Source organism: Eschrichtius robustus, chromosome 10, assembly GCF_028021215.1.
Source record: "Eschrichtius robustus isolate mEscRob2 chromosome 10, mEscRob2.pri, whole genome shotgun sequence".
NCBI classification, from domain to species: Eukaryota; Metazoa; Chordata; class Mammalia; order Artiodactyla; family Eschrichtiidae; genus Eschrichtius; species Eschrichtius robustus.
In genome coordinates, this window is record NC_090833.1 from 17,959,633 (window position 1) to 17,987,547 (window position 27,915).

A 27,915-nucleotide genomic window follows, 5' to 3' on the forward strand; every position below is an offset into this window, starting at 1 on the left:
TTACAGGTATGGAAACTGAGGCTCTCAGAGATGATGGGAACAGGAAATAGAGCCATGATCAAATTCAGTCCTTCAGACTCCAAGCACAGGGGTTGGCGCCTTCTCCCCACATCCATCCATCCATCCACCCATGGGGAAGCAAAGCTCACATATGTGGTAGAGACTGAGCTCAGCCAGAAGTATATAAGGACCATCCTGCCTATAGTGTTCCCTAACTCAGTGTCCAAGGGTAAATCCAAGTTGGTGACCTCTACTTGGCCTCCTTTCCTCTGCACTTGGCTTTGGCAAAATGCAATCCAAAAGGCACCACAGAAGAAGAGAAGGACTCTAGGGTCAGATGTGGAAAGAGGAGCAATGTCAGTGTTGAAACGGGGTGACGGCGATGGTGTTCCTGTACTAAGATCTCTTCCTTGTCAAAAGTTGGGAACATGGAGTTCATCCTCCTAATAAACTCTAACCTCCTCTGAACTGTGACTCAAGACCAAGTTGGGACCAATGAATACCTAATAATTCTATTTGGAAACAGCACTGGACTTTGAGTTAGGAGACCTACACTGGGGCCTGGCTGAACTACTATCTGCACAGCCTTGGGAAAGTCAATTCAAATTTCCATGGTTCACTTGCCTCCTTGTAAATACAAACTTAATAATACATATCCCTTAGACAGTTGTAAAGAGAACAGAAGACAACTGTATAAAAGTTCCCAGCTTTGTGTTTAATGCAGAGTAGGTGCCCAAGAAATATGTGTGGAATCTCTAAGGCACTTTTGCATCCATAATGACTGCTTGGTCCTCACAGCCTCCCTGTGGAGTTATCAATAGGTACCTGAGGCACAGAGAAGTCAAATCATGTGACCAAAGCCACATAGCTAGTTGACAAGGTTAAACCTACAAATCATGTCCTCTGTCTCTCAGATCAACATATTTCCAAGTTATGCTTTCCTGTAAAAATTTCTATAACGGAAGTCATTTAAAAATTATTGTTTATATCTGGGTTTCAGAGAGGCTGTCCAGTATGCAATAAAGATGTAAGAAAAAGGCCACAATTTGCTTTAAAGAGCCCAGGAATACAAGTTGAAGTGGAATTGGGCATTCCATGCATAATTCATTCCTTCACTTGGAACCAGAAATTTAGACTGTGTCTGCTTCACCTTAAAGCAACCTATTAAAAGATGAACATCCTCCAACTAAGAGCTGTGGTCAGTCCAACTATGTGTTGTCATGTTGTCCACTCCCTGAAAAAAAAGAGAAGTAGGAAAAGAGAGGGGGTGAGAAGGGGAAGGGACAGAGAAGAAGAAAAGGAAGGAGTAAGGCAGGAACTGCTGCTAAAGCCAAGTCAAGTGTGGACCAGAATTTTTCTTTCAAGAGAGGTCAGGTTATACCTGATAGGTGAATGAATGAGTTTAGACAGGCCATGTGCATAGTACTTGTGTATTAAAATCCATTGGCATAGTCACGCCTCTAAGGCTTTCTGAGTGGGGAAGGTAAGGATTGTCCGCCATGTTTTTTTGTAGGAGAAAATGAGATTGTTATAGACGGTTGACATTCCCTGTAGGTTGCAGCTGACAGAGGATTCAGGTGGCCCTTGAATGCATTTCCAAGGCTTAGTTCACTGTTTAAAGAAGGGAGAAGGGACACACCTGAAGCAAACGTAGGGACAAGAATAAATTTTTATTGAAGTGCCGTAGCACTGCGTCCCATTTCTTGTTCACTTGACCATCTCCCTGCTCTCCTGTGAGCTCCTTGAAAGCAGGGGCCACACTCTTCTTACCCATGAGTGGTTTCTCCCCTGCTTGGCACAGTGCCAGGTGTCTATCCGATGTTCCACCAGTGGTAGGCACACACAGAGTGGAGCTGCTGTGATAGTCACTCGTTCCTCAGTTGGTTATTGGAGATACCCTCGATGCAATTTACAATGTTTTCATTGTAAATCAGTTTATATCTATTTCATTTTAAATGTCAGTACACGAAGCATTTATTTCTGAGTTCTGGTATTCTTGGCACTGTGAGTTTTAAGGTAATGCTCATAACCCAGTGAATTTGGGGGGTCTTGGCAGTCAGAGCAGCGCATGTCTAGCACTGATTCTAGATTGTTGTTGCTTCTGCCTGAGCTTAGGCCCACACTGGTTTCCAAACTTGGCCTTCCCCCAGAGCTCTCCCTGCTGGCTCCCCCTTCCCCTGATTCTTTTACCTGTTAGCTCATGGAGCTGGGGGGGTTGAAAGGGCTGCAAGTGTAGGGAACTGATGTTTGGAGTCCAACCGCAGACCGCCTCACCTTTGTCCCAAGCAGGGCCTCCCAATCACAGCTCAGACTAGGTTGTTTTGAAAGTAGAAACCTGGGCTAGAGTCCTTAATACCAGGACAGTTTCTCTGTGCCAGGCATTGGAATTAAATATTTATGTTGGCAGAAAGCATGGGTTGTCAGCCCGAGTTAGGAGATAAGAAGGTTGGGTTTTGGTGCTGGGGAGTTAGGTGGGCTGCATGTGGTATCCGTACAGCCCCTGGCTGATCACTCTCAAGTCCTACTTTGATATACCTGGACTAATAGAGATATTTTGCCTGGTGGAAAGCACCCAGCTGGGGGAAACTTGGGACATCTGAATTCTTGCAGCCAGTCCATACCATCTCGCCCAATGCCCTCGTTTCACAGTCTGGGAAACTGAGGGCAGGACATGCTCCAAGGTCACACTGCCCATTCAGTGGGCGAAACTGGAGTCCAGATCTTCAGCAGGCTGTTGAAGATCTGGGGTCAGAATAGCTGCAGTCAGAATTAGACCTGGGGTCAGAATAGCTGTGTGACTTTGGACAAGTCACCTGAACTCACTGTGCCTATCTGTAAAATGGGAATGACCATTTTACAGATCAAATGGGATCAAATGAAATAATGTAAGCAAATGATTTTAATGTTAAGTACTGTCAAAGCTCTAATTCAGGGGTCAGCAAACTTTTCTCTAGAGGTCCAGATAGTAAATATTTCAGGCTTTGTGGGCCATATGTTCTCTGTTGCAGTCACTCAGTCCCATCACTGTAGTGTGAAAGCATCCACAGAAAATAGATTTTAAGAAAACAAGAGTGGCTACATTCCATTAAAACTTTATTTACAAAAACAGGCAGCAGACCAGTTTTGGCTGTGCACCATAGTTTGCTGACTCCTGCTCTAGATGCTTGGAGATTGTTCTAGTGACTACTGATGACACAACAAATGACCCCAGAATTTAGTGGCTTAAAACAACCATTTGATTATGCTAATGGCTTCTGTGGATCGGGCATTCAGACAGGGCACAGCAGGTTGGGCTGTCTTTGCTCCTTTAAGTCTGGGGCCTCAGCTGCAAGGGTTCAAAGGCTGGAGGTGACTCAACTGCTTGAAGGCTCCTTTGTGCATCTTTCTGGGGATTGGCTGGGATGACCTGACCATCATGCTGCTGAGGTGCCTGACATAGCCTCTCTGCATGGCGTGCCTTCCTCACACCAGGGTTGTTGGATGTCCTGCATGAAGGCTCAGGGCTCCAAGCGAGAATGTTTCAATGAGCAAGGTGGACGTTGTATAGCCCTTTATGACCCAGATTCACAAGTTACACAGTGTCCCTTCCGCTGTGCTCTATTAATAAAAGCACTCATGACCCCGCCTCATTCAAGGTGAAGGGACATAGGCTTCTGCCTCTCAATGGGAACAATGTCAAAGAATTGGGTTGGGGTGGATCTCATTTTAAAATCATTATAGAAGAGATTCATAATTTAAACACACACATTGAAAAATGGTGAAAGCTTATTTAGCACTTACCACGTGCCGGGTGCTCTTTTGAGTTCTTTGTTCCTCCAACATCCCTTTGAAGGAGGTGATATTATCCACACTTTAACGACAAGAACACTGAAGAACAGAGAGGTTAACTAACTTACCCAAGGTCATAAAGATAGTATGGTGTAGAACCAACATTTGAGCTCCAAAGTCTGTTCTAATCATGACCCATCCTGCTTCTTTGCGATCATGAAAATGAGAATTCTCTTTCTACTATTCAAGCAGAACTGGGTTAAGAACCTGAGTCTTGGGACTGCCAGGTGTCTAGCAGGTCTTCCTGCCAAGAATCAGTGGGAAACATTATTGCATACCTACTCTGGGTTCAGACTGTTCTGAGCACCATGGGTAGACCAAGGAAAGAGGTACGGTGCTCAGTTTCATTCATAAGAAACCTAAAATTTGAGTGGGGGGATTGAATTCTGATTTAATTCTCACAAGCCTGTGAGATGGAACCTTGGTCCCCATTTTACAGATAAGGAAACCAAGGCCCAGTGGTTCAGTTGCTCTTGCCCAGTAGCTGATGGAGTTCAAACTCAAACCCAGAGCCTGATAATGCAAGTCCATGCTCTTTGCCAGAGACTCCAATGGAGAAAGATCTGGAATGAATCATCCCAACTCTTTCAGAGGCAAAGCCCCTAGAAGATCAGAGCTAGCCCATCCCTCAGCGCTGATCTTGGTTTAGTTCCCTCCTTGCAGAGACGAGAGACTGAGACCCAGAAAAGGGCAGTCGGGTGTCCCTGGCCATCTGACTGCACAGACCCCGAGCTGGAGCCGGGACTCAGTGTTTTTCCCACCACCCCTGCCTTCCACATTGTGCTGGGAATGGCAGGGAGGGGAGTGATGGTAGTTGATGGAGGGGGGTTGTGGGGGGATGAACTAACGGGAAGTTGTTTGCCAAAGCTGTGTGGGGGAAGGAGCATTTTACAAGACCAGGGCCTCTGGCCTGGAAACATCTGTTTCCCTTCAAATCAGAGAGGAGACTTTTGCCTCCCCAGAATGCCTAAATCACGCGGCGGCTGGGGAAGAGCAGGCGTTGGCCTGGAGACTTCAAACGCATTTTCCCGTCCTCTCGGGGACCGAGTTCTGACGTGGGCCTCTGAACGCCTGTCCCTGCTCTTACCCCCTGTCAGATCCATGAGAAGCTCTCACCGCCAATTAATGTCTTGGTTTCATTCTCTCACCCCTGCTGTGACAGGGTTCCGGGGGTCTTGGATGGGACCAACGACAGCTTCCTTTCCACCTCCCTTCCTCTAATCTCCACTAGGACAACTTACTCTGGGTGTGGGGGGAGGGTGTCAGAGCCTTGGGCTGTGGCCTAATAATAATAATAGTAATAATAATATTGGTAATGGTACCCACAGCTCTCTCTCGTTGGCTGCTAACATGCCAGGCATCAATGGTGAGCAATCTCCTGCCATATCTCATTCTAACAGCTACCCTATTTAATGGGTTTTAATATTATGATTCCTATTTTACAGGTGAGTTTATTGAGGCAAGGCCTCACACAGCCAATAAATGGAGGGCCAGAATTTAAAACCAAATTGCCTGATTCCAAAGCCATGCTTTGGGCCACTCTGTTATTCTATCTCCTTTCATGGCCTTTTAATCTAATCACCTTTTGTTCATTTTATAGATAGGGAAACTGATTCCTAGACAAGGGAACTGCTGCCTTATAGTTGATTGAGTCATTCATTCAGTCTGTCATTCATTCTGGAAAGTATTTGCTGGGCACCACATGCTTTAGGTGTCTGAGCACCAGATGTAGGTGGATAGAGATGGGCAGGGCCATAGTCCAGTCCTGAAGACCCTCACATACTCATGGGGGCACGAGAGAAGTGTCTGGGCACTGACCTAGCCATGCCACCTGCGCCGTGACAGGGCACCGTGCAGGGAGAATGGCTTCCCCAGAGGAGATGAGGTTTGATTGATGCTCCAAGGACAAGGTGGAGAGGGTCAAGTGGAGAAGGGGTCGGGTGACCCAGATGGAGGGTGCAGCAAGTGTGAAGGCAAAGAGGTGGGATCCATTAGCAGTTGGATGTGGTTCTACTATGAAACAGAGTAGGAAGCAGAGATTGTTAAACAAGGCTAGATCTGTGGCCAGTTTGAGACTCAATGACAGAGTCTCAAACTGATAGTGTCAAATGAAGGAACATCAAGGAGTCACGCTGGGGGCCCGGGGTAAGGAGTTTGTGCTTTGTCCTGAAGATGGTGAAGAAACATTGAAAAACACTTTGCATTTGAGTCATCAATCCCAGGGCACTTCCCCACACATTGAAATCCCAGTACACCAAGGTCCTATAGCTGTAGGCATCTGAGATCTCACAGCCCACAGTCTCTGGAAAAGCCGGGATGCAAACTCAAGTTTTCAACCACCTTGGCCAGTGTTCTTCCCCCTGAAACAAAGAGGAAGGAGTAGCGAGGGTTTGAGCCTGGGATTCCCCAACTTCATCCTTGGAGTCACCTCTTATTATAGTGAAATTATCCCATAGGTGCAATTGGAGCTACGTCAGTCAATTGCGCAAGAAGCAGGGTGGTGTCTAGGAGGAGCACTGGAGGAGGAGTCGGGAAAGCCAGTGTCTTAACTCTGAACTTATTGGCAGCGGGTCCTTGTGCAAGTCTGTTTCCTCTCTGGGCCTTGGTTTTCTCACCTGTAAAGTGAGGCTGTAGAGTTCGGTGATGGCTCAGGAGTTCTCGTCCACATTATCAGTGGATCTCAGCCTGCGTCAGCAGGTAAAGATGAGAGAACCGAGCTGAGGTAGCCGGCACCCTTCCCGACCCCTGAGAAACGCAGATCTGACCGTGTCCTCTCTCAATCTCTCTCTTTCCCCTTTTCACTCTGTTTTGTGGGTGTGTATGCGTATATCTGTTTCTCAGCCTGCCTCTCTCATTCTCTTCTCTTTCCCCACATCAGGGACTGCCACTTTCTGCCCCTCTCAAAGAGCCCCTCCAAGCCCTGCCTGGTCTGCTAACAGCTTTCAGATGTGTCTCTGGAACAGTTCTACAATTACAGCTGAGACAGGCAGAAAGCACATGGCCTTGTGACTTCTGACCCAGGCCCGTAAGGCTGACATCTTCCTCTTTCGGCACCCCTCCACCCCCACTGGCAGGGTGGCCTGCGGACTCCTCTATCCTGGGGCCTCTACTGACATGTTGGGTTACTCTAATAACACAAATAGAAGCTACCTTTTGGGGAGCAAAGATTGAACCAGGCATGCTGCAATCAGTATATCATTGAGTCTTGATCCCAAACTTGTGAGATATGCTTAACTTCACCCTGTTTTACAGGTGCAGAGACTGAGGCTCAGAGACAGTGAAGTGACTTCCCAAGAACGCTCAGCCAGCAACTGGGGAAAGCAAGATTCTACCCAGGTTTTATAATTTGAAAACCTAAGACTACTTCTTTCCCAGGTGCAGAGACTGAGGCTCAGAGATAGGGAAGTGACTTCCCAAGAACGCTCAGCCAGCAACTGGGGAAAGCAAGATTCTATCCAGGTTTTATAATTTGAAAACCTAAGACTACTTCTTTCCCAGCATGCTGTTATTCATGCTGCTTGGCTAAGCAGAGAGGTGACCCTGGACCCTCTTGGTGGAGGAAATATATTACAGAAGCATCCTGGAAACATAATTGGCCAGTGGGAAAGCAGTGTTTAAAATTTCTTCTAACTCCTCATGTTTGGGGACTCATTCACATATTTACTACAGCCTTCTATGTTCCCCTCAGTTGAAATGCATCTCCTTCTCTTATACTCCAAGAAAACATTTTAAAAATGTGTACCCTTGTCCAAATAAGTGCTCTTTATATGTCCTTTATTAAAACTTGCAACTTACAAGCCACTTCTCATGCATCACTCTATGTAATCCTTGAGACAGCCATGCACTGTCTCTACAATTAGCCCCATCTTGTTGATGCAGAAACTGAAATTCAGAAATGCGATGGGATATGCTCAAGTTCATTCATTTACTCAAATATTTCAAGTGCCTATCATATGCTTAGTACTGTGTTAAGTGCCAGGGATATAGCTGTACCCAAGCTTCAGGCTAGGGTTTGGGTTCTGCCTCTGCCACTTCCTAGATGTTGTGTGGGTAGTAAGTGCTTACACAGTGTTACCCAATACTCTCCTTACCTCCCTCCTTTGTCACTTACTAATTCTCACATCCTGGAGTTTGACTACGATCTTGCCTCCGACCCTTCTTCCTGGTCGTAACTCACCTTGTATAGCACTTACATTTCACATTCATCCACGGCTGACGTGTGTAATGGACAGCAGCCTCCCTACCACAGATGCTTGATGCGGAGAGGTGAAATAAGCACAGAGGGGTAAAGTGACTAGTCCAAGGTCACAGAGCCAGGGAATAGAATGGAAAGTGAATGCAAGCCTGGCCATCTCCAAGACCAGACTTCTTCCTCTGTCACCTGCTGCTTCCCTTGACTGAGACAATCCTGGATGTAGTAAGTGCTAGAACTGAGCTCCGCTCACAGTGCTGAGATATGACAGGTGGAGAGAGATAATCCCCACATCGCAATGCTGTTGTTCTCGTGCCAAAGGCTGAACCCAAAAGGTCCAGAAAGCAGATGAATAGATTGGCTTGCATCTGAAGATGGGGCCAAAATATTCCATATTTAGGTCTCTTAGTCACATCTATTAGGTTTAGACCCACACTTGTTTACCCTTGCCAGCACTCCAAGCTAGCTGATGAAAGATAAAAGGTGAAATTAGATTTGACAAGATAGTATAGTACAATGTAGTTAGGAGTATAATCTTCGGATTTAGACAGACCTAAGTTCTGGTCCCCCACTGCTACTTACTTAATATGTAATAATAGGTCAATTACTTGACCTCCTTGGAACCAACATCCTTATTGATAAAATGCAAACAGTCACGGTACCTGACTCATACATTAGGAAGATTAACTGGAATAGTGCATACAGAGGCCCCAACACCGATGAGCACTTATTAGATGGCAGCCGTGCCTATCATTACATTTAGGAAGCGGGCTAGTTTTCCTGCACTTGGACTGACAGTTCTTCAGGGAGGGGGGACTTGTTTCTTTTGGTTCACATTTGGGGAGACTTAGGATCAGAGAGGTTAATCAACCAGCCCAAGGTCCTACAGCTAGTGAACCTCAGAGCCAAGGTTTGAGTGGATGCTGATTGTCTACAAGGCTCCTGCTTCTGGGGCTCTGGGTGACCTGTTCCCTGCTTGACCCCTCACCCCAGTTCCCTTTGCAGCATGTTGGTGGGACAGCTCAGTGCTGACATTCCTGCAGTGCTAGGAGGTGTCTCCGTGGGTCTGTCATGGGCCTAGTGGCAGTGACCAATAGCAGCAAAGAATGTGGAGCGTATGTGGTTATGAGGCTCGCTGCCAGCCTGGCTCGTGGCGTCATACACACAGACCTGGCATGACTGATGGATGAATTCCCATGTGCACCGAAAACACCAGCTTCCTCGTAAAGGCAGGATGGTGCTAAGGTGCTGTCTGAGTTACAACGAGACTCAGAATCAGTATCAAGGAATAAGCTAAAAACACATTCTTGGGATGGCATGAGTACCTCTTACAGTTCTTCAAAAGAGAAATTGAGTTATTCTTAAAAAGGAGGCTTTCACACAAAAAAGACAAATGGTAGTTTCTCCAGAAAGATACTGGCTTCTGCTTACTGTGCCCCTTGTACCAAGAAGTTCTGATTTATAGTGCCTTTTATTAAAAACAACCTTTGGACGATCATGTCATGAGGTACTAAAGCTGAGAGGCCCTCTGAGACTTCCAGGTTCAGACCCTCTGAGCTAGTAGTGCTGGAGCTGGGGCAGCAAAATGGCAGCTGAGAGTTCAGAGTATGGGTTTTAGAGTGAGACAAACCAGGATACAGGTCTTGGTTTTTTCATCGTCTGACTGTGATTTTGGACAAATTGCCTAATTTTTTGATCTTCAGTTTCCTCTTCTGAAAGATGGAGATAATGAGAGTGATTATTTTAGGAGGTTTTCATAAGATTAGAAAAACATGTGAAATGGCACTGTTTCAACATAGTTGGAGTTTGGCAAGTGTGCCTAATGGACGTCTATTTGTACAGAGGTGATATCCGCAGACCTTTAGTCAGAGGATAGTAGCTGATAGTGGTTAAATGCATGGGCTTTGGAGTCAGACACACCTAGACTTAATTGCCAGTCTCAGTAATTACTGTGTGGTTCTGGGCAAGCTGCTTTCCCTCTCTGAGCCTCATATATAAAAGAGAGTAATAGTTATCTTTTAGGATCATCTGGGAGAATTAATAGCGATAATGCAGATAAAACTGCGTAGGTCCCTGCTTGACACATATTAAGGACTCAGCACAAATTAATTAATTTGGACAACCAACTCATATTTATTAACTACCTAATATGTGCAGTCAATCAGGGTTTGTCATTCCACAACTTGCAGTCATAGTGTTATGCCCATTTTATAACATGAGGTAAGTTGAGGTTTTAGAGAAGGGAGAGAGGAAATAGGGCCCCTGGGACTGTAGTTGCTTCTACCTGATCCAGAAAACCCTCTTCCCACTCCACACTACTGCTCTACCCTTGAACGCTGGTGAAAGAGGATGGCATGACAAAGACAGGATGCTGAGACGCTTAGCCCTTCTCCCTTCTATTCAGATTGTCGCTGGCCTCCAAGGATTACCTCTTCTTGAAAGTTTACTTACTCCTTTGACTTTGTTTAAACTTCAAAACTTGGAGATCTGGAGGTGTGAAGGGTCAGAGAGCCTTCTCAAAGTAGGCCAGACAACCGTGTCTACTCTAGAAAGAATTCTGTGCCCTGGATTGGACCTGAATCCACCAGGTCTGCAGTTTACCAATTCTCTCCGTCGGATACCACAGAGGCTGCCTACTCCCCCCAGTACAGCATGGAGCTGCAGGCAACAACGCGGAAAGCTGGGGACATGCCTTGTACCTAGAATAACTCCCAGACTCTATCATGGCCCACAGGGTCCCCCACCCACCCATCTTCCCACTCATCTCTCTTTGCTACAGCCGCACTAACCGTCTACTCCTCCAGCAGTCTGGATCCTTCTCGCCTCAGGACCTTTGCACTTACTGCTTTTCCTGCCTGGAATGCTTTTCCTCCCATAAGCTAGTTCCTTCTCATTTTCATGTCTCAGATCAAACCTCTCAGCAAGAAGGCCTTTGTGGACACACCTGTCTAAAGCAGCCACGTCCCCCTTCACTTTAGTGTATTATCATTCACCATTATCTGTTTTTTTGCTTACTTTTTGTTTAGCTTTATGCAGGCAGGGACCTTAACTCTCTTGCTCATCTTTATAATCTTAGCACCTAAAATAATTCCTGGCACACAGTTAATGCTCAACTAAAATTTGTTAAATGAATGAATGAAAGAATATATAAAGCCATGCAAGATAGCATCGGGGTTGACTTCTCAAGTCCTGGATTCAGACTGCTCTGCCCCCCCAGTAACTGTGAGACCATGGAAAGATACACAACTAAGTCTCAGTTTTCTCCTTGGTGAAACGCAGGTGATAATAATCCCTGCCTTCTAGGTTTGCTACTTGTAAATTACGAGATTATGTGCAAAATGCCCAGCAAGGCAGTTGGTGTTCAATACATGCTTAATAATTATCTTTTTTTTCTTTCCGAATCATTTTCCTGCAGCCTAAGCATCCCTGAGTTCTTTCAACTATTATTCCTGTGCTATGATTTTGTGTTCCTCTTTGGAACCTCCAGGGCCTTTTCTGAAGTCACAGCCTTGTGCTGTTTTCTTGTTGTGCTACAGGTTCACTCTCTATGCAGTGGATACACGGGGGAGGCACTCAGAGCTCAGCACAGTGACCCTGAGGACCGCCTGTCCGCTGGTAGATGACAGTAAGGCAGAAGGTAGGTGACCCATTTCTTCACTTCCGAGGTAACTCCCATATTCTCGCTCTCTAAATTCTGCACCCAGCAGTCACTAACTACCACTGCTTTCCTGCCTCACACGCATATTGGCACAGGGAGAAGAAAGCCCAGGGACTAAGGAGGAACCTGGAGATAAATTAATCAAAGCCATGAAGGAAATTGAGACTGACCAGCAGTATCTTTGCCAGTAGAAAGACTTGCTCCTCTTTTATAGAATCTGTGTTCTGACTTAGAGGCAAGGAATGGTGGAGAGTCAGAACCCCATGACTGTGTTCTTGCCCCTTGGCCTAGGCTTTTAGGGACCAATCCCTTTCTTCCACTTCAGGCTACGCTAGAGCTGGCAAATCGGTGGCACCTAGAGGACCACTTGGCTTTGCCGCGCTCATGGCAGATATCATTAGCTGATCAGAGCACACCTTCCCATCTAGCCCAGTGGAGGCCTCAGAATCCTCAGCATAGAGCTAGAGTCAGTAACTATCAGTCAGAATTAGCATGCAAGATGAAACCTTTTCTGCTGTTCCTCGTCCATGAAGTTGTAAGCATTAGGCAAAACACCTGTCAAAAAAAATAGAACCAATAAATCAGATCTACCATATACTTAGTTCTTAGACAATGTGTAGATACAGTTTCTATAAAAACATGATGGTAGCTCATGAGACCTGGTGGTCCACTTCAAGTTGAGCAAATATTTTCTAAGAACCCTGGTACAAGCAATGCAGAAGAGACATGCTCTTCGTCTTTCAGGAGTTCACATTCTAGGGGGAGAGAGAGAGAGACATTTCTTCAAATGGCTCAGTCATACGCTTGATGGTAGATGTTTGTGTGCTACCTACCAGACAAGAGGAGATGGTGACCTATTGAGTCTCAAAAGGGAGGGGATTTGAGATGGTTTCCTGGTAATTTTTTTAAGTATTTTTATTTTAAAATAACACATGAACATGGTTTAAAAAAATAAGAACAATAAAGATCAGAGTAGAAAACTGTACAAAGTAAATGCTCCTCCCATCCTGAACCCAAGTCCCCCAGACTGTCCTGAAGGCAATTGCCGTTAGCAGTAATGTGGGAACATACATAAATTTTGTTCAAAGTCTTCAAAGATGAAAGAATGTGCCTCCTATTCAAGAGAGCAGCCCATAATGAATTTTAGTTACATCAATTAGTAGGAATGACTGAAAGAGTAGAAATTGCCATGAATGGCAAACAGAAGGGTCTAGATTTTCTTTGAAAGATTTTTGAATGGAGAGCTTTTAGACCTGATCACAGAAATGTGTTGGGAGTATTGCAGAGAGGAGATAGAAGTTGACTACTGAGATGAGCCCAAGACAGTTTATTTAAGCCTCTGCACTTGTTTGGAATTTTCTGTTAAATCATAGCCACAAAACTTATGTTAGTGAGTGCAATTATAAGCACTAACTTTGTGCCAGACCCTGTATTGAGTGCTTTACATCCATGTTTTAATTTAGTCCTCCCAATGTCCCTCCAGACTATATATCGTTATCTCCGGTTGATAGATAGGAAAACTGAACACAGCTGGTCAATGACATATTCAGGATGGAATTAAGGTTTGTCTGTCCCCAGAGACCGCACTAGTGAACTCCTGCATGAATATGCCTTCCTAGTTGCAAGGCATGCTTTCGTCCTCCCTTTTTCCTACTGTCCAGTGATCTGTGCCTGCAATTCTTCCTCCCCAGAGATAGCTGACAAGATCTACAATCTGTACAATGGGTACACAAGTGGGAAGGAGCAGCAGACTGCCTACAACACACTGATGGAAGTCTCAGCCTCCATGCTGTTTCGAGTCCAGCACCACTACAACTCTCACTATGAGAAGTTCGGTGACTTTGTCTGGAGGAGTGAAGATGAGCTTGGGCCCAGGTACGTGGGCATGTGAGCGCGAGCGGGGTGGTAAATTCTTCTTGCTTCCATTTGACTTTACTGGAGCCTTTCTTCCATAGGCCGGGAATGGGCTTTATGAAATAAATAAGAGTGGCAGTCAACCCTAGTCATGTCAGGGTTCGAGAGGGGAAGTGGGTAGGGAGAATGAAAGAATCTTGGAATTTTAGCTTCTTGGACTCCCGGAATGTCAGATCAGAGACCTCAGTGTTCTTTCAGTCAATCCCTCCCCTTATTCACCTTCCACTTGCAGTTTTAGAGATGGGAAGCGTAGCCTCCTTGAGGGGATATGTCCTAACCAACATCGTAGAAGAGCATGGTGACAGGGTCATGGCCCCTAATCTAGGGCTTTTCCTACTCTTTCATAAGAAATCCGAGTGCTTTTTTTTTCTGGAGTAAAGTCCATTGGTAACCAAGACTAAGTACATTCATAAATTCAACATGTATTGAGGCACGATTTTTTGTCACCAGCAGTGACTATGCCAACCCCTGTGATAGTTGCCATGGAGGATTCAACCATAACTAACACACAGTCACTATCTTCTGAAGCTTCACAAAGTAGTATCTGAAGCTGCGGCTGCATTTCATGCCTTGCACCCAACAATGACATCCATTCGTTTATTCAACACAAACTTAGTAGCCCCTCTTTTAGGTCGGTAGTTGATAATGCAATGTTAAAAATGTAGAAACTGTCCCTACCTACGCATAGCTTACTGTTGCAGGTAATTAAACAAGCAGTTGGAAAGAATAGGAATAATAAGGGTCAAAAGAATAGACGAAAGGGGCCCTTTGGGGAGGCAAGGCATAGACACTCGTTCTAGATAACCCAGTGAAGCCCCCATAAAGGCTGAGACTCTGAGGCCTAAAGGGTGAGTAGGTGTCCGACCAGTGGAGGGAGAGGAGGATTGGAGGGTTTGGGGCCAAGGGAGTAGCCTGTGAAATGTTCAGAGGAGATAATACTACATAGGCAGGGGTTTTCCTCTTAAATTTTGGTCATTTGCCTACCACCTTTATGATTTTTGTCATATCGCCATACCATATGCAGTTCATTTATTTTCTATTTCTTCCTTAGGTCCACTTATTGAAAATACATTTGAAAAGAAAACACTGTATCATTTTGTAAAGGGAAAACTAGCACCATCTACCCTTAATAAAGATTAAATTTAAGCATTCAGTACAATGGAAGAAAAACAAAACCAGAAAACAATGTAGTTCAAGCCTAGCTGAGCCTGAGGCTTTCCCTTTAAAAAGGGAGATTAGCAAGTGTTAGAGAAGTACTTAAGACACAGTCCTGAACTAAAACTCTCTTTCTTAAAGTAATCTGGAGGAGGGGAAGAGAGTGAAAATGGGAATCTAAATGCTTTTCCTCAGTGTGATTCATTGTTGTTTAATACTGGATCCGTGATCTTCCTGAGTACCACCTAAAATCCTTTCTCCTGCCCCAGGGGAACTCCTTCCACACTTCGGTAAACACTGTGTGGAGGAACTGAAAGAATTTCTGTGTAGTTGGAGCAAAGTGTGTGACAGCAGGAGTGGGAAGAGATAAGAAGGGAGAGGTCAGCAAGGGCCAGTTCCGAATGCCCTGTAAGTTGGGTTAAAGAGTTTGGATTATCTCTCGAGGGTAATGGGAAGCTTTTCAAGTGTTTTTCACAGGGGGGAGATGTTATCAGATCTTCAAGGGGTAAAGATCCCTCTGACTGCAGTTGGAAGTCTGGACTAGAGGTGTCTAGACCAGAAGGAGGCAGTGAGGCCATAGAGGCTGTTGTAACACTAATCCAGGAGAGACGGTGCAGTGCCCTGGGACAGGCTAGTGTCCGTGGCACTGAAGAGGATTGCGTGACTTCCTGAAATACTTAGTAGGGCAGCGTGTTATGCCTTAAATAGCTTTAAAGTTACCCTGTAAACTAGGCAAAGTAGGGTACCCTCCCCATTTTATGAATGAAAAGGAATTGGAGGCCCCACAGGGCTAAATGAGCTGCCCAGAGTTTGCTGTGGAGTCCGGTTCTGCCCCAAGCTTTCACCCTGAGCCCTTACAACGCTTGCAGTAAACCCCAAGAATTCAAGGCTTGGTTGAGGGATTAAAAAGGATCTTTCCCTGGGGCGGGCCTTATCTGCTTTGCTGGGTCCTGGATTGTAACTTTCTCCCTTTCACATGAAAGAAATGTTCTTTAGATAAAAGCTAAAAGAGAGCAGACATACAGAAACACAGAGCCCCAGATGAAAGCTGCTGCATGAGTCATCTCGGCTGCCATCTTGCCTGGGGACAGGGAAAGGCATTCTACTTTATTGGGCTTTCCCACAGGGTTCAGGGATTTTAGGTGGAAGCTAAACCAGAGCTTCACTCCTGACTTTGTCTTTATCATCTTCTGGGGTCCTTCCAGGACATAAATCTTCTGGAAAGGCTTTCTGGTCACCCACAGAGGCAGAACAACCCACTCAGTAATGGACCCATTCACCTCCGGCCAGCTAGTCACCAGGCACTATCTGCCAACACCCACTGTGCCACCCAACTCCCTCCTCCTTCGGTCTTTCTCGTCTCTTGAGGGAATCTGAGATTTCTCTGATGTCCCACGCTGGCATCAGCAGGAATCAAGGCAGCTGCATCCTAATCCATCCTGGCACTGCTAATAAACTCACTGTGCAACCTTGGCTTGTGGCCCTCTCTGGCACTCAGTCTCTTTATCTATAAGATTGTTGCAGGAAGGGGGACCCTTTCCAGAGCCCGAGAGTGAGCTCTTGTCTAACACTCAGAAATGAATTGTCCGAGGAGACACATGTGCTGGCAAAGCAAGAGACTTTATTGAAAAGGGGCGCCTGGGCAGAGAGCAGCAGGGTAAGGGAACCCAGGAGAACTGCTCTGCCATGTGGCTTGCAGTCTCGGGTTTTATGGTAATGGGGTTAGTTTATGAGTTGTCTCTGGCCAATCATTCTCACTCAGGGTCCTTCCTGGTGGCACTCGAGCATCGCTCAGCCAAGATGGATTCCAGCGAGAAGGATTCTGGGAGGTTTGTAGGACATATGGACTGGCTTCTCCTCTCTCCTTTTCACCTTTCCCGAATTCTTCCAGTTGGTGGTAGCTTGTTAGTTCTGAGTTCCTTACCAGGACCTCCTGTTGTAAGATAACTCATGCAAGTGGTTACTATAGGGCTTGGCCAGGGCGGTGGTTTTGGTCAGTGGTTCCCCTAACAAAATGATAGTAGTACTTTTTTTTTTTCTTAGCAGTGAAAAAGCTGTTTTCTAAATAAAGCTTACAAAGAACCCCAGGTCTTAGCTAGAAGTCGCCTCCTCAGAGAATCCTCTAAATTTTCTACCCATTCACTTTATCACACCCTCATGTTTTAATTTTCTGTGTCGTATCTACTAGTTTTAGTATCCTATATTGCTTATGTGTTTACTTCTGAGTTATCTATAAGGTATTATCCCCACTACAATGTCAGTTTATGTATAGCTAGTGATCCTTTATGCCCCATTCACTCTTGTAAGTAGGGGCTAAACGATTACTTATTGAATCATTGGATAATGGGATGAGTAGACATGTGAACCAGATGACTACAGAGTTGTTCTGGTAGAAGCTAGAGTGGGTGGCCTGGAGCCCCCCTGCTGGGTCGCCTCTTTCACTTCCCCCTTCCAGTCCTAAGGGTCCCTGAGGTCTACCTGAGCTATCAAGGATCTATAGATCCCCATTGGAAACAACTGAATTCTGCAAACTCTAAGGTTTTTCTAGCTTAAAAATAACATTCTAAAAAAAAAAAAAAATGCATTGTCCTTGCAAATATTAAGAGACTTGAGGATATCCTCACTTATTAATTTATGGAGTCATTGATTCATTTAACGTGCTTACTATGTGCCAGACCCTGTGCTGCGGGCTGGAAACAGATGAGTGAAGAAGACAGCTCCTGCCTTTACCAGGCTCAACATCTAGTGAGAACAAGACTGGTCAGCAGGCAGATGCAGTGAAATATGTCACAAGAAGCACAGTGTAAGAAGGGTGAGCAGTGTGCTTTAGAACGACGTTTATCAAACTTCAACGTGCCGGCGAATCACTCAGGGGCCTGGTTAAAATTCACATCAACTCAGTGGTCTAGGATAGGCCTGAGAGTGTGCATTTCTGCCAGGCTCTTCAGTGATGCCAATGCGGCTAGTTAAAAAGCACACTTTGAGTGACACGGTTCTGGATGCAGCTGTTGGTGCAGCTAATTCAGACCTGGAGCTCAAGGAAGAATTCCTGGAGAAGAAAGTGAAGTGTATGCTCAGAAGTAAAGGGTGAACAGGAGTCCTCCAGGTGGAAGGGGAGGAGTGCTCTCACTGGAAGGAACAACCAGTGCAAGGGTGAGAGAGGGTGGGGTAAGAGAATATACCTTCGTCAGGAAGGATAAATCTCAGTGGGGCAGAGAGTTCAAGGTGAGAAGGAAAAGGGGAAAAAAACAAGGCTGAAGAGTTCAGCAGAGGTCAGATCATAATGGCTCTAACGAGCCCTGTTCATGAGTTGTTCTTTCTTCCAAAAGCTGGGTAAAGGTTTTAAACAGAGGATCACTGTGGGTAAATGTACCATGCTTCTTAAGGGTTAGCAAGTATGCAGAACATCAAAGTGTAAAGGAGAGAGAGCAAGACCCTGCCTTGAGTTCATGTCCTAGCTTTGCCACCCACTTGCTGTGTAACCTTGGACAAATTTCATCTCCATTCTGGGCCTCATTTGCAACATGAAAGAACTGGACTCCAAAGTCCCTTCCAGCTGCGAAGCCAAGGAACCAGCAAGCCCTGAAGGTCATAGAGACCAGAGAAGAGGCACACCATGAGCGTCCTTTCACCTCTAGCCCAGCATGGCTTGTTTCTCAGGAACCTAGGATGGCTAGGATAATAAGAGCTTTTCCCAGGAGCACTCTGAGGGCTGGTATCATGGGATGAGCTCAATTAGGATTTTGTTGGCCTATAATCACCAAACCCCAAAATGTTCTCTACTCCTCTGTGGATTTGTGGTCATGTACCCCCATAAAATTTAGTGACAAAAGGGTGACTCTTGCTGCTACCTAATAAATCCATCAGGCCAATGTCCTCCAGAGCCTGGTTCCCATGGCAACCACAGGTTACTGCAAACAGCTGTTCAGAGAAGACCCGCTGACACCCAGCTGTCCCAGCCATACGGTTCCTATTAGGAGAATTGAAAAACTGAACTTATAGGTGGCCAGGGACCAAAATTTGCTCCAGTCAGAATACCCTTGACCACTCTTGAGCTTCTCAATCCTCTTCAGTTATGCCTGATTAAAATGATAGAGTAGGGAAAAGAAAGCAAGCACTTGAAGAGATTTGTTTCAGTGGAATTTATCTGGCTAGGTTAGAAATGGTGTATTTCTAATGTCAGCCCCTCTTGCTTCCATGGCAGACATTGCTAATAGCTCACAGAAATCATCCCAGGATTGGTTCATTCTGGGATCTTTCTCAACACAGGCAGACAAGAAGCTTTTCCCATCTGAGAAGGATTAGCACATGCTCTGAACTGTCATTGCTTTGTTCTTAGTGAAAATATTCAAGCCTGGGATGTCAGTGTACCTTTTTCATTCCAAGATTATGTTAGCTCTTTCCTTAGATATCTTGGATTCACTCTCTTGGAATTTCTGGGACATTGGGAACAAGAGCAAATTTAGGCTTCTAGAGCCATATTCCTGTCATTTCAGATGCACTTTTATTTTTTTCTGCATATTTTGGCATTTTGGGAATCATGAAGGATTGTGCACAATAGATTTGCACGTTAAGTGTTGTATTCGTTCTTCTTTTCTTGGAAGGCTGTAATTAAATCGACAGCATCTCTTAAAATTGATGATGTCTTAGAATGGATAAATACAAACAAGACAAACTATGACTTTGAACAAATGTCCCACAGAACATTTTCCCCACTGATAATATAGCAATGTACATAATTACCTTGAAGTTTCCATCAGTTCAAAATCGAAATACTTTTGGGTTCACTGAGACTCAGCTATTCTTACCATCAGTTTAAGAATGAATTCTTGGAAGGTCTCATGGTTTCTTACGAGAGAACAAGGAGGAGACAAAGCCAAATGTAAATATTTTCACTAGTCACCTTACAAATCATATTTCAAACCTGGTGTTGAGGAAATATATTTACATGGCAGTACCTGAGCTTCTGGTTTTCTGTTTAGTGGGGGTGGTCTGAGGCTAAACTTGAGGTGGATTTATTCTGAAAGTAACCCCAGTGAACCACTGGGAAGCCATAAAACCATGGCTTCATTGCACATACTCATTGCACCAGCTTTAAAATACGTGTGAGTGTATGCATGTTTTCAAAACGGAAATGCCTTTATTGTATTTTATCCTAAAGTAATTCTTGTTCATTCTGTAACAGGTAAATGAGACAGATATATATATAATGGCAAGCAAAAATGTTGTACCCCTGAACCCCTAATCCCCACCCAGAGATAAAATTAAGTGTGCACGTACTTCTCCAGATATCGATATGGATGTGACATGGATATGCTTATGAGTAGGGAAACGGGTACAGACTTAAGGATACATTGACATCTACAGACCACAGTCCCATTTCCATCAACTCTGCTATGTTTAAGAAGTACATACACTTTGTTCTGTTTTCTGCCTATTTACGCTTAATACCACACGTACGAGTCTTTTCCTATGGATGCATGTGTAAATACGTTGTCTTTTTGAAGGGGCTTTTAGCCAGTTAATTATATGAATGCATCACATATTAATTTAGTCCTCTGTTAAAGACCAACTAGATTCCTTCCAACTTCTTTTCTATTATAAACAAATCCGGGGAAACATTTTGCCCACTTGCCCGATTACTTCCTTAGATCCACATGATGCTCCTGTGTTATTTCATTCCCTTTATCAACCTCTGCTAGAAAAGTGCTGTATTTTGAAAGCTAAGGACTGAAAATTATTAATCCCTTCTTCTTGCACAACCAGGAGGAGCTAGATACCAGGGGAACTATACACTGTCCAAGAAGCAGGTGGGAAATATTAGTTGAACATTTATTTTGGCCCAGTCATTTTTATCTCATTTCATCTCCTGAACAATTAATTTTGAAGATGAAGTAACAGAGAATCAGTGGAGTTAAGTAAATTGTTCAAAGTTACACAACCAGTAAGTGTCAGAGCTCAAAGTATTGTCTTCTGATGTCAAACTAGTGTCCTATCCAGTATAACACATTGCATCCCAAAATATGTGCACAACTAACAGATAATATAGTATGAATCTCAACAGAGAAATGAAATGCTTCAGCAACAAAGAGGAACACGTGACTTAGGGTAGCTGGGAAGATCTGGAAGACCTCCTGAGGATGAAATTTTAGCGTGGCTTTGAAACATGAATAGAATCTCAGTGAATGTGGTCCTCTCATCTCAGGAACCCGATGCTATGACAGTTGTCACAGCGTGTTCTCTTGTGAACTGCTCATCAGATGGTATTTCTCTATGAATCAAGCCCCTAATTCCTCTTAGATTAAAAACAAACAAACAAACAAAAGCAACAAAGATCTGCTCCAACTCCCACTACCGTTAGATTCTGCTGTGGTCTGAATGTCCGTGCCATTGCAAAGTTCATAGACAGTATTGCAAACTTGATGCCCAAGGTGATGTAACTAGGAGAAGGGGCCTTTAGGAACTGATTAGGTCATAGGAGTGGCGCCCTAATAAATGGGATTAGTGCTCTCATAAAAGAGGCCTCAGAGAGGTCTTTTATCCCTTCTGCCATGTGAGGGGACAGTGAAAAAGTGCCTTCCATGAACCAGGAAGAGGTTCACCAACCACCACGCCAAATCTGCCGGTGCCAAGATCCCAGATTTCCCAGACTCCAGGTTATGAGGAAGATATTTCTGTTATTTGTAAGCTCCCTAGTCTATGGTATTTTGTTATAGCAGCCCAAACAGACTAAGACAGACTCTTTTCTAAGGCATGCTCGATTTGATCATCTCCAGTGAAGGGGAACCCACTGGAGGTATAGAAAGACCCCATCTACATTCAGAAGACTTTAGTTTTAAGGTTTTTTGTGTGTGTGTGTGTGCCTTCTGTTAGTTTTTGAGTGGTTTGTTAACACTTAGGTGCTTTGCTGAAGCGATCTGAGATGCTGTTCTTACTCTGTTAACCCTAGTCAAATCATATGACCAGCCTGAGGCTTACTTTTACCACCTGACGACTGGGACTAAAGTAGGCACTGTAGAATTGCAGTGAGGATTACACTTAAGACGATGTTGCATAGGTTTCTGGCACATAGTAGGTCCTCAGTCACCTGTAGTCATTATCATCCCTGACCCTCAGGGTTTTCCCCTCTTGTTTTCAGTTACTGGAACAACATAACCATCTTCCTAAATCCCCGCTTCAGTGACACTTGATTCCTGCTTTCAGCACTTCCACAGAAGACTTGCTTTTGAGACAACCTTCAGCATCATGATCTGGCTGCAGTTTGCACATGTCCCTCTTACCAGAAGTGAGTGGGGCTCTCCAGATGTGGCCTGACAAGGGCAGCGTGAATGGAAGTCATTATTTCCCTTAATCTGCCCTCTCTACTTCCAGAGGTTGTGTTCCAGTTTTTTGCAACTACACTATGCCCTTGACTCTCATTAAGTTTGAGGTCAGCTAACACAGAGACGTTTAAGCTCGGCTCAGGAGACAGAGAGGAGGGAGAGAGGCCAATGGGGATGTTTCCTTACTGTCTGTCCTCTTTTTCTCCATTCCAAGGCCCCCTTAGAATTAGGTCTCTGTCTGAGAACTGTGTCAACAGTGGATCGGGTAATGGTGATGGGAAGAGAACGGTCACTCCAAGGTTCTACAGTTCCCGAAGAAGCGGCATCTGAGTCTAGCTGCTGACTCCTTCACAAGCCATTCCTGTCTCGATCTTGCCTGCTGGGACAATGATAAATTAATGTGTGCTGTCCCTCCTTTACCTCTGACTTCCTATCCCACCAGGCCTGGGTCCTGTCTCCAAGGAGGAAGATTTCATTTCTGGTATTTGAGAAAAGTGGTCATTCTGACCTGCGATTTCCCCCTCCAGGCAAAGCTTGGGGCATGCCTGGCCTTTGATTTATGAATCTCCATTGCCTACAATTTATCACCCAGCACTCTCACCTTTTGTCTCTCACCCACGTCCCCCTACTCGGCCTTTGAGCACCTCCAACCCTTCTCTTCATGGCTTCACCTTCTGAGTTCTTCTGCCTTTGTTGTCTCATTGCAAACCAAGGTGCTGAGGCACAGTGTACAGTGGAGAAAGAGCAGGGGACAGTTAGGCAAACTGACATTGGTTTAGTGCGTATTATATGCAAATTCCTGTGCTAGATGCCTATGGCGGTAATTTCACTCCAGCCTAGCAGCAGCACTACAAAATAATTGTCTCTGTCCCCATATTACAAATGAGGAAACTGAGGCTCACGGAGAAGAAGTGGCTTGCCCTAGTGGGCTCTGGAGCCTATGTCCTTTCTACTATAAAATACTACTTTGAATCTTGGCTAACGTTTACTGAGAAGCTAAGCAAATTACCCAGGTTATCTCATCTTCCAAAAACATTGTTATTCCCATTTTACTTTGCAGTAACTAAGAGTTAGTAGGAAGAACTTGCTTATGATCCACATAGCTAAGTTATAGAACTAGGATTTGAATCTGGGACTCCAGAGCCAAATATTTCATCTTAGCTCTGTATACTTAGGAGCCCAGGTTCTAGCTTTGCCTTTGTTACTAACTTAAGGTGTTCCTTTCGGCAAATTATTTTCTAATTTCAAACCTTAGTTTCCCCATCCATACAAAGGCTTGGCCCAGTTGAGTTCCAAGATTCTCTCTTTGGAAGTAGCTGGGCCCTTGGAGACAAAGCATTTGGTCATGTTGGAGGACTTGTCCTTCCCAGCCTCATTTTGTATTTATGACTTATCAGACAATGACTCCCCATCACCCAAAAAATAGAGTACTTTACCATGGCTCAAAAGAGTCTGGATGGTCTGATCTCTACCAAACTGACTCGTCTCTCACCCATTCTTTGCACTTAACCATTTCAAAAAACTGATGCTTTATGCCCTCTTTAGCCCAACTTTGGATGAGCTGTCTCCTCTGCCTTCCCATCTACCTGAAAAATTTGTTTCATCATTGAAGACCTAGCTCAGATGTTATGTCCCCTGGCAAGATTTCTCAGAGCCCCCAAACTAATGATTGGGTGTCCATTTTATATATTCCCATAGCACCCAGCATATTTTCCAACCCAGAACTCTCCCCCTAAATTAGAGGCTCTTACTATTTCTGTCTGTCTGTCTCCTGCCACTAACTTATGTACGTGCTCAAAGCTTAAACCAGTACACAAATCCTGATGGTGGAGGTGGTGGTGATGGTGATGTACTTTCTGACATGTATCAGGGGCTTAGTATGTGCCAACTACTTTTCTAAGAGAGTTTTACACTTATTAACTTATTTAATCCTCACTTCAACTCCATGAGGTGGGCGAATGTTATTCCCTTTTTGTAAATAAGGAAAGAGAAAGAACAAGTAGCTTTTTAAAAGCAAGAGGAGAAACAAGCCAGCACCCCTAAGTTCAATGACAGGAAACACGTAACACCTGACTGTGTCTGTACGTGGTTCTTGCTGCTGGTCTTGCCTTCCCCAGGTTTCATTCTCCTCAATGCAGCTAGAAACGTTTTTAAGCAGTTTGTCTCTGAACCTGCTACTTTGTTGCTTGAAAGTCTTCAATAACTCCCCACTTACCCCTATTGAGGGCTTACTATAGATTCATTAATGTTTTGTTTTGTTTTTTTAAATATCTTTATTGGAGTATAATTGCTTTACATTGTTGTGTTAGTTGCTGCTGTATAACAAAGTGAATCAGCTATACGTGTACATATATCCCCATATCCTCTCCCTCTTGCGTCTCCCTCCCACACTCCCTATCCCACCCCTCGAGGTGGTCACAAAGCACCGAGCTGATCTCCCTGTGCTATGCGGCTGCCTCCCACTAGCTATCGATTTTACGTTTGGCAGTGTATATATGTCCATGCCACTCTCTCACTTCGTCCCAGCTTACCCTTCCCTCTCCCCGTGTCCTCAAGTCCATTCTCTATGTCTGCATCTTTATTCCTGTCCTGCCCCTAGGTTCTTCAGAAACTTTTTTTTTTTTTTTTTTTAGATTGCATATATATGTGTTAGCATATGGTATTTGTTTTTCTCTTTCTGACTTGCTTCACTCTGTATGACAGACTTATTAATGTTTCTTTTGTTTTGATTTTTAAAACGACCTTTGTGGTAGATGTAGTCATTATTCGCATTTTATGGATAAGGAAACTGAGGCACAGCTGGTTAAACAGTTTCCTCAATATCACAGAGCTAGTAAGTGGCTGAGGCAGGATTTGAACCTGAGCAACCAGGCTCTAGAGCCTGTGTGGTACACCATTACTCTATACAACAAACGCCCCAGCTTCTAAGCTCCAGTGGCTGGGCTCCTGCCACTTCTCCCGTTTCCCACTGTGAGCCCACTTGCACACCGTATTTCACCATGAAATCCCTTCTCTCTGTGCCTTTACCTAGGCTTCCTGTTATGCCTGTGCCCTCTTCTTTACCTAAACCTTACTCATTAATGAGGCTCAGCACAAGTTCCCCTTCTACAGGAAGTCTTCTTGGATTTCCCAATCCTACCTAGGCACTGTCCTCTGTTTCCCACAGCTCTCACGCCTTCTTTTATCATTGCTCTTGCCACGGGTGTTGCAATTTTCCATCTGTCTGTCTTTTCCTACTGAATCGGGAGCTCTGCCATATAATAAATGCTCTGTAAAGGAGCAACCAATGACTTTGTCTCCTTTAACTTCTCAACTGCCCCATTTGTCAAGTGAAGAAACAGGTTTGGAGATGTTAAGTAAGGTTCCCAAGGACACCGAGCTGCTAAGGAACAGAGCAAGAACTGAAACAAGGAGGGCTGAGAGTAAGCTCCTCGGGCTCCCCCTGAGGAGGCGCCTGCCAGAGGTGAAAGAGGCCTGTGGGTCGAGTGGTAACTCGAGTGTGATTATGAAGCTATGAATTCTTGGCACCTCAGGAAATATTCCACCCAAGTGGTGAGCTATACAAAGAGGACTTTTTGAAAGGCACCTCATAAATCGTGCCCACAAAAGCTACACGCATAAGCCCAGCCCTTTTCCAGCCGCCACGCAGGTGCCTAAAACAGTCTCCCATTTGTGGGGTCTGTTGTCGTAAAACGCCCTCCCTCCTGGGGTCTCAGAGGGGCATGGAGAGGACAGCAGGGGAGAGCCTCTCATTTAGCCCCTCAGGATCCCTAGGCATCTTGAGGATGCTGAGATGTAGAGAAAAGTGGATTCCACAAGGAGATGGACACCTGGACAGCAAAGCTGACTTATGGTATGACCCGCGAAAAGGTCATTCCTTTCCCTCTCTAAGCCTCAGTTTCCACATCTTTAATGAGATTACGTCAGACTAAGTCTCTGGTTCTCAAATGGGGTGATTTTGGTCCCCAGAGGACATTTGGCAATGTCTGGAGGCAATTTTATTGTCATGCCTGGGGCTGCGGGTGCTATTGGTGTCTTGTAGGCGGAGGCGTGGGGGTGCTGCTAAATGTCCTGCAAGACTGTCCCCACAGCAGAGAGTTATCCAGCCCACATGTCAATGGTGCTCCTGTTGAGAAGCCTTGGACTAGGTGATCGCAAAGATGCTTGCTTTAATTTTCTCTGCAGCCATCGGGTCTCCCCGAGGATCCGCTATCTGGTGCTACATAAAGAGCTCTAGATAAGTTCCTAATGATGATCACCGCAGTCCAGGGCGATTCTTGCTGAGACTAGTGTCCAGTATGACCTTGATCCTGAGACATCACCACAACAATTCTCTATACTAGAAGCTATCGTTTATTGGGAGCTTACTCAGGGCCAGCCTTTGGGCATTTCTCTTAGTTAATCTCACAACCAGTAAGGCCACCATCACTATTTTAGAGATCAGAAAAATGCAATAGAGAAGTTCTGATTTGGGTATAGAGATAGAAAGGCTTTCATGAATTAGAAGCACAGAGGACAAGATTTGATTCTGACTGTGAGAAAAGAGTATGAGAGAATTAGAAAAGTAAGAAAGCGGACAGAGAGGGACTTGGTGAGTGTTCAGGCCTAGATCCGAATGCCCAACTCCAATGGTCAGCTTGATGTTTGACCTTGGTCAAGTAGTGTCACCTCTCTGAAACCTGGGCTCCATAGCCATTGAATATGTATGGAAATAACAATATTTTCAGGGCTGTTGTGAAGATTATATACAAATTTTTAAATGTATGTAAAGTACTTACCCAGCATCTAGCCCATGGCGCTAATGCATTTTAGTTTCTGTTCTTGTTGTCATTTATCATTATTGTAATAGTTTACACTTACTTGGTCAGAGTCCTCAGGCTGCTCACCTTGCAACGCTTGCATCTCAGAAGTGAAAGTGTTAGGTCAAAGGTTATACCGCTCTTTTACTTTTTACACATTGCACAGTTAAAGAGGACAAGTTCCAAGGTAATTTTGAACAGGTGTTCAAAATACCACATTCAAGTCAGGCGCGGCTAGGGGATTGTTGGGACAAGAAGTCGTCGTCTGCCCACTGACATTTACTCACCCCCCTCAAAGGCCTGATGCTTGACCTAGGCCCCTGCCTTCACTGCCGCCTCCTCTGTCTTCCAGGAAGGCCCACCTGGTCCTGCGGCGTCTGGAGAGGGTGAGCAGCCGCTGCTCCGGCCTCCTCCGAAGCGCCTACATCCAGAGCCGCGTGGACAGCGTGCCCTACCTCTTCTGCCGCAGCGAGGAGGTCCGGCCTGTGGGTATGGTGTGGTACAGCATCCTCAAGGACACCAAGATCACATGCGAGGAGAAGATGGTGTCCATGGCCCGCAACACGTATGGGGAGTTCAAGGGCCGGTGAGGGAGGTTGCTGCCCTCCGTGAGCACAGAGACTCTCCGTGGGAGGGGGAGCGGTGCTCTCGCGGATCCTGGGGCCTGGGTGGGCTGGGGGACAGCTGAGGACGGGCCTGGCAGATGAGGCTTGCCAGCAAGGCCAAAGCAAACTCTTCCTCTTGTGGATAGCCGACAGAGAACTTTGTAACCACTGGAATTATTCATTTCCCCCTATCTTTTATTTTTTTCTAAGATCTTATTTGACTCTATCAAAGTCTCTCCTTTTTAAACATTTTCTTCCGGATGGTGGTCAGTCCCGAGGCAGGAGCTTTCAGGTGGAGACCAAGAGGCCTTTCCCCTTCTTCCTTCCTCCTGCTACACTCAGCTTCCTTCCTGCCATGGACCCCAGGAGGAGACCTATGGAGAGACAACTGGACCTCTTCAGCATCAGGAGGGCATCCCCGAGGATTGTTGCAGTGAGGAAG

General features: G+C 45.2%; 1 protein-coding gene across 4 annotated transcripts in view; it reads left to right on the plus strand.

Annotated features, from left to right (window-relative positions):
- The window catches only part of ASTN2 (astrotactin 2), an 899,407-nt gene extending 871,851 nt beyond the window's left edge, over positions 1–27,556 (plus strand). For 3 of the 4 annotated variants that reach the window (XM_068552571.1, XM_068552573.1, XM_068552574.1), the window contains 3 exons: positions 11,557–11,657; positions 13,370–13,553; positions 27,221–27,515. In XM_068552571.1, coding sequence (XP_068408672.1) covers positions 11,557–11,657; positions 13,370–13,553; positions 27,221–27,458 — 523 coding nt within the window. In that variant the 3' untranslated portion in view covers positions 27,459–27,515. Of the gene's footprint in view, positions 1–11,556; positions 11,658–13,369; positions 13,554–27,220 lie in introns of all 4 variants that reach the window. The other variant, XM_068552572.1, reaches the window with a different exon arrangement.
- Positions 27,557–27,915: the final 359 nt, after the last annotated feature.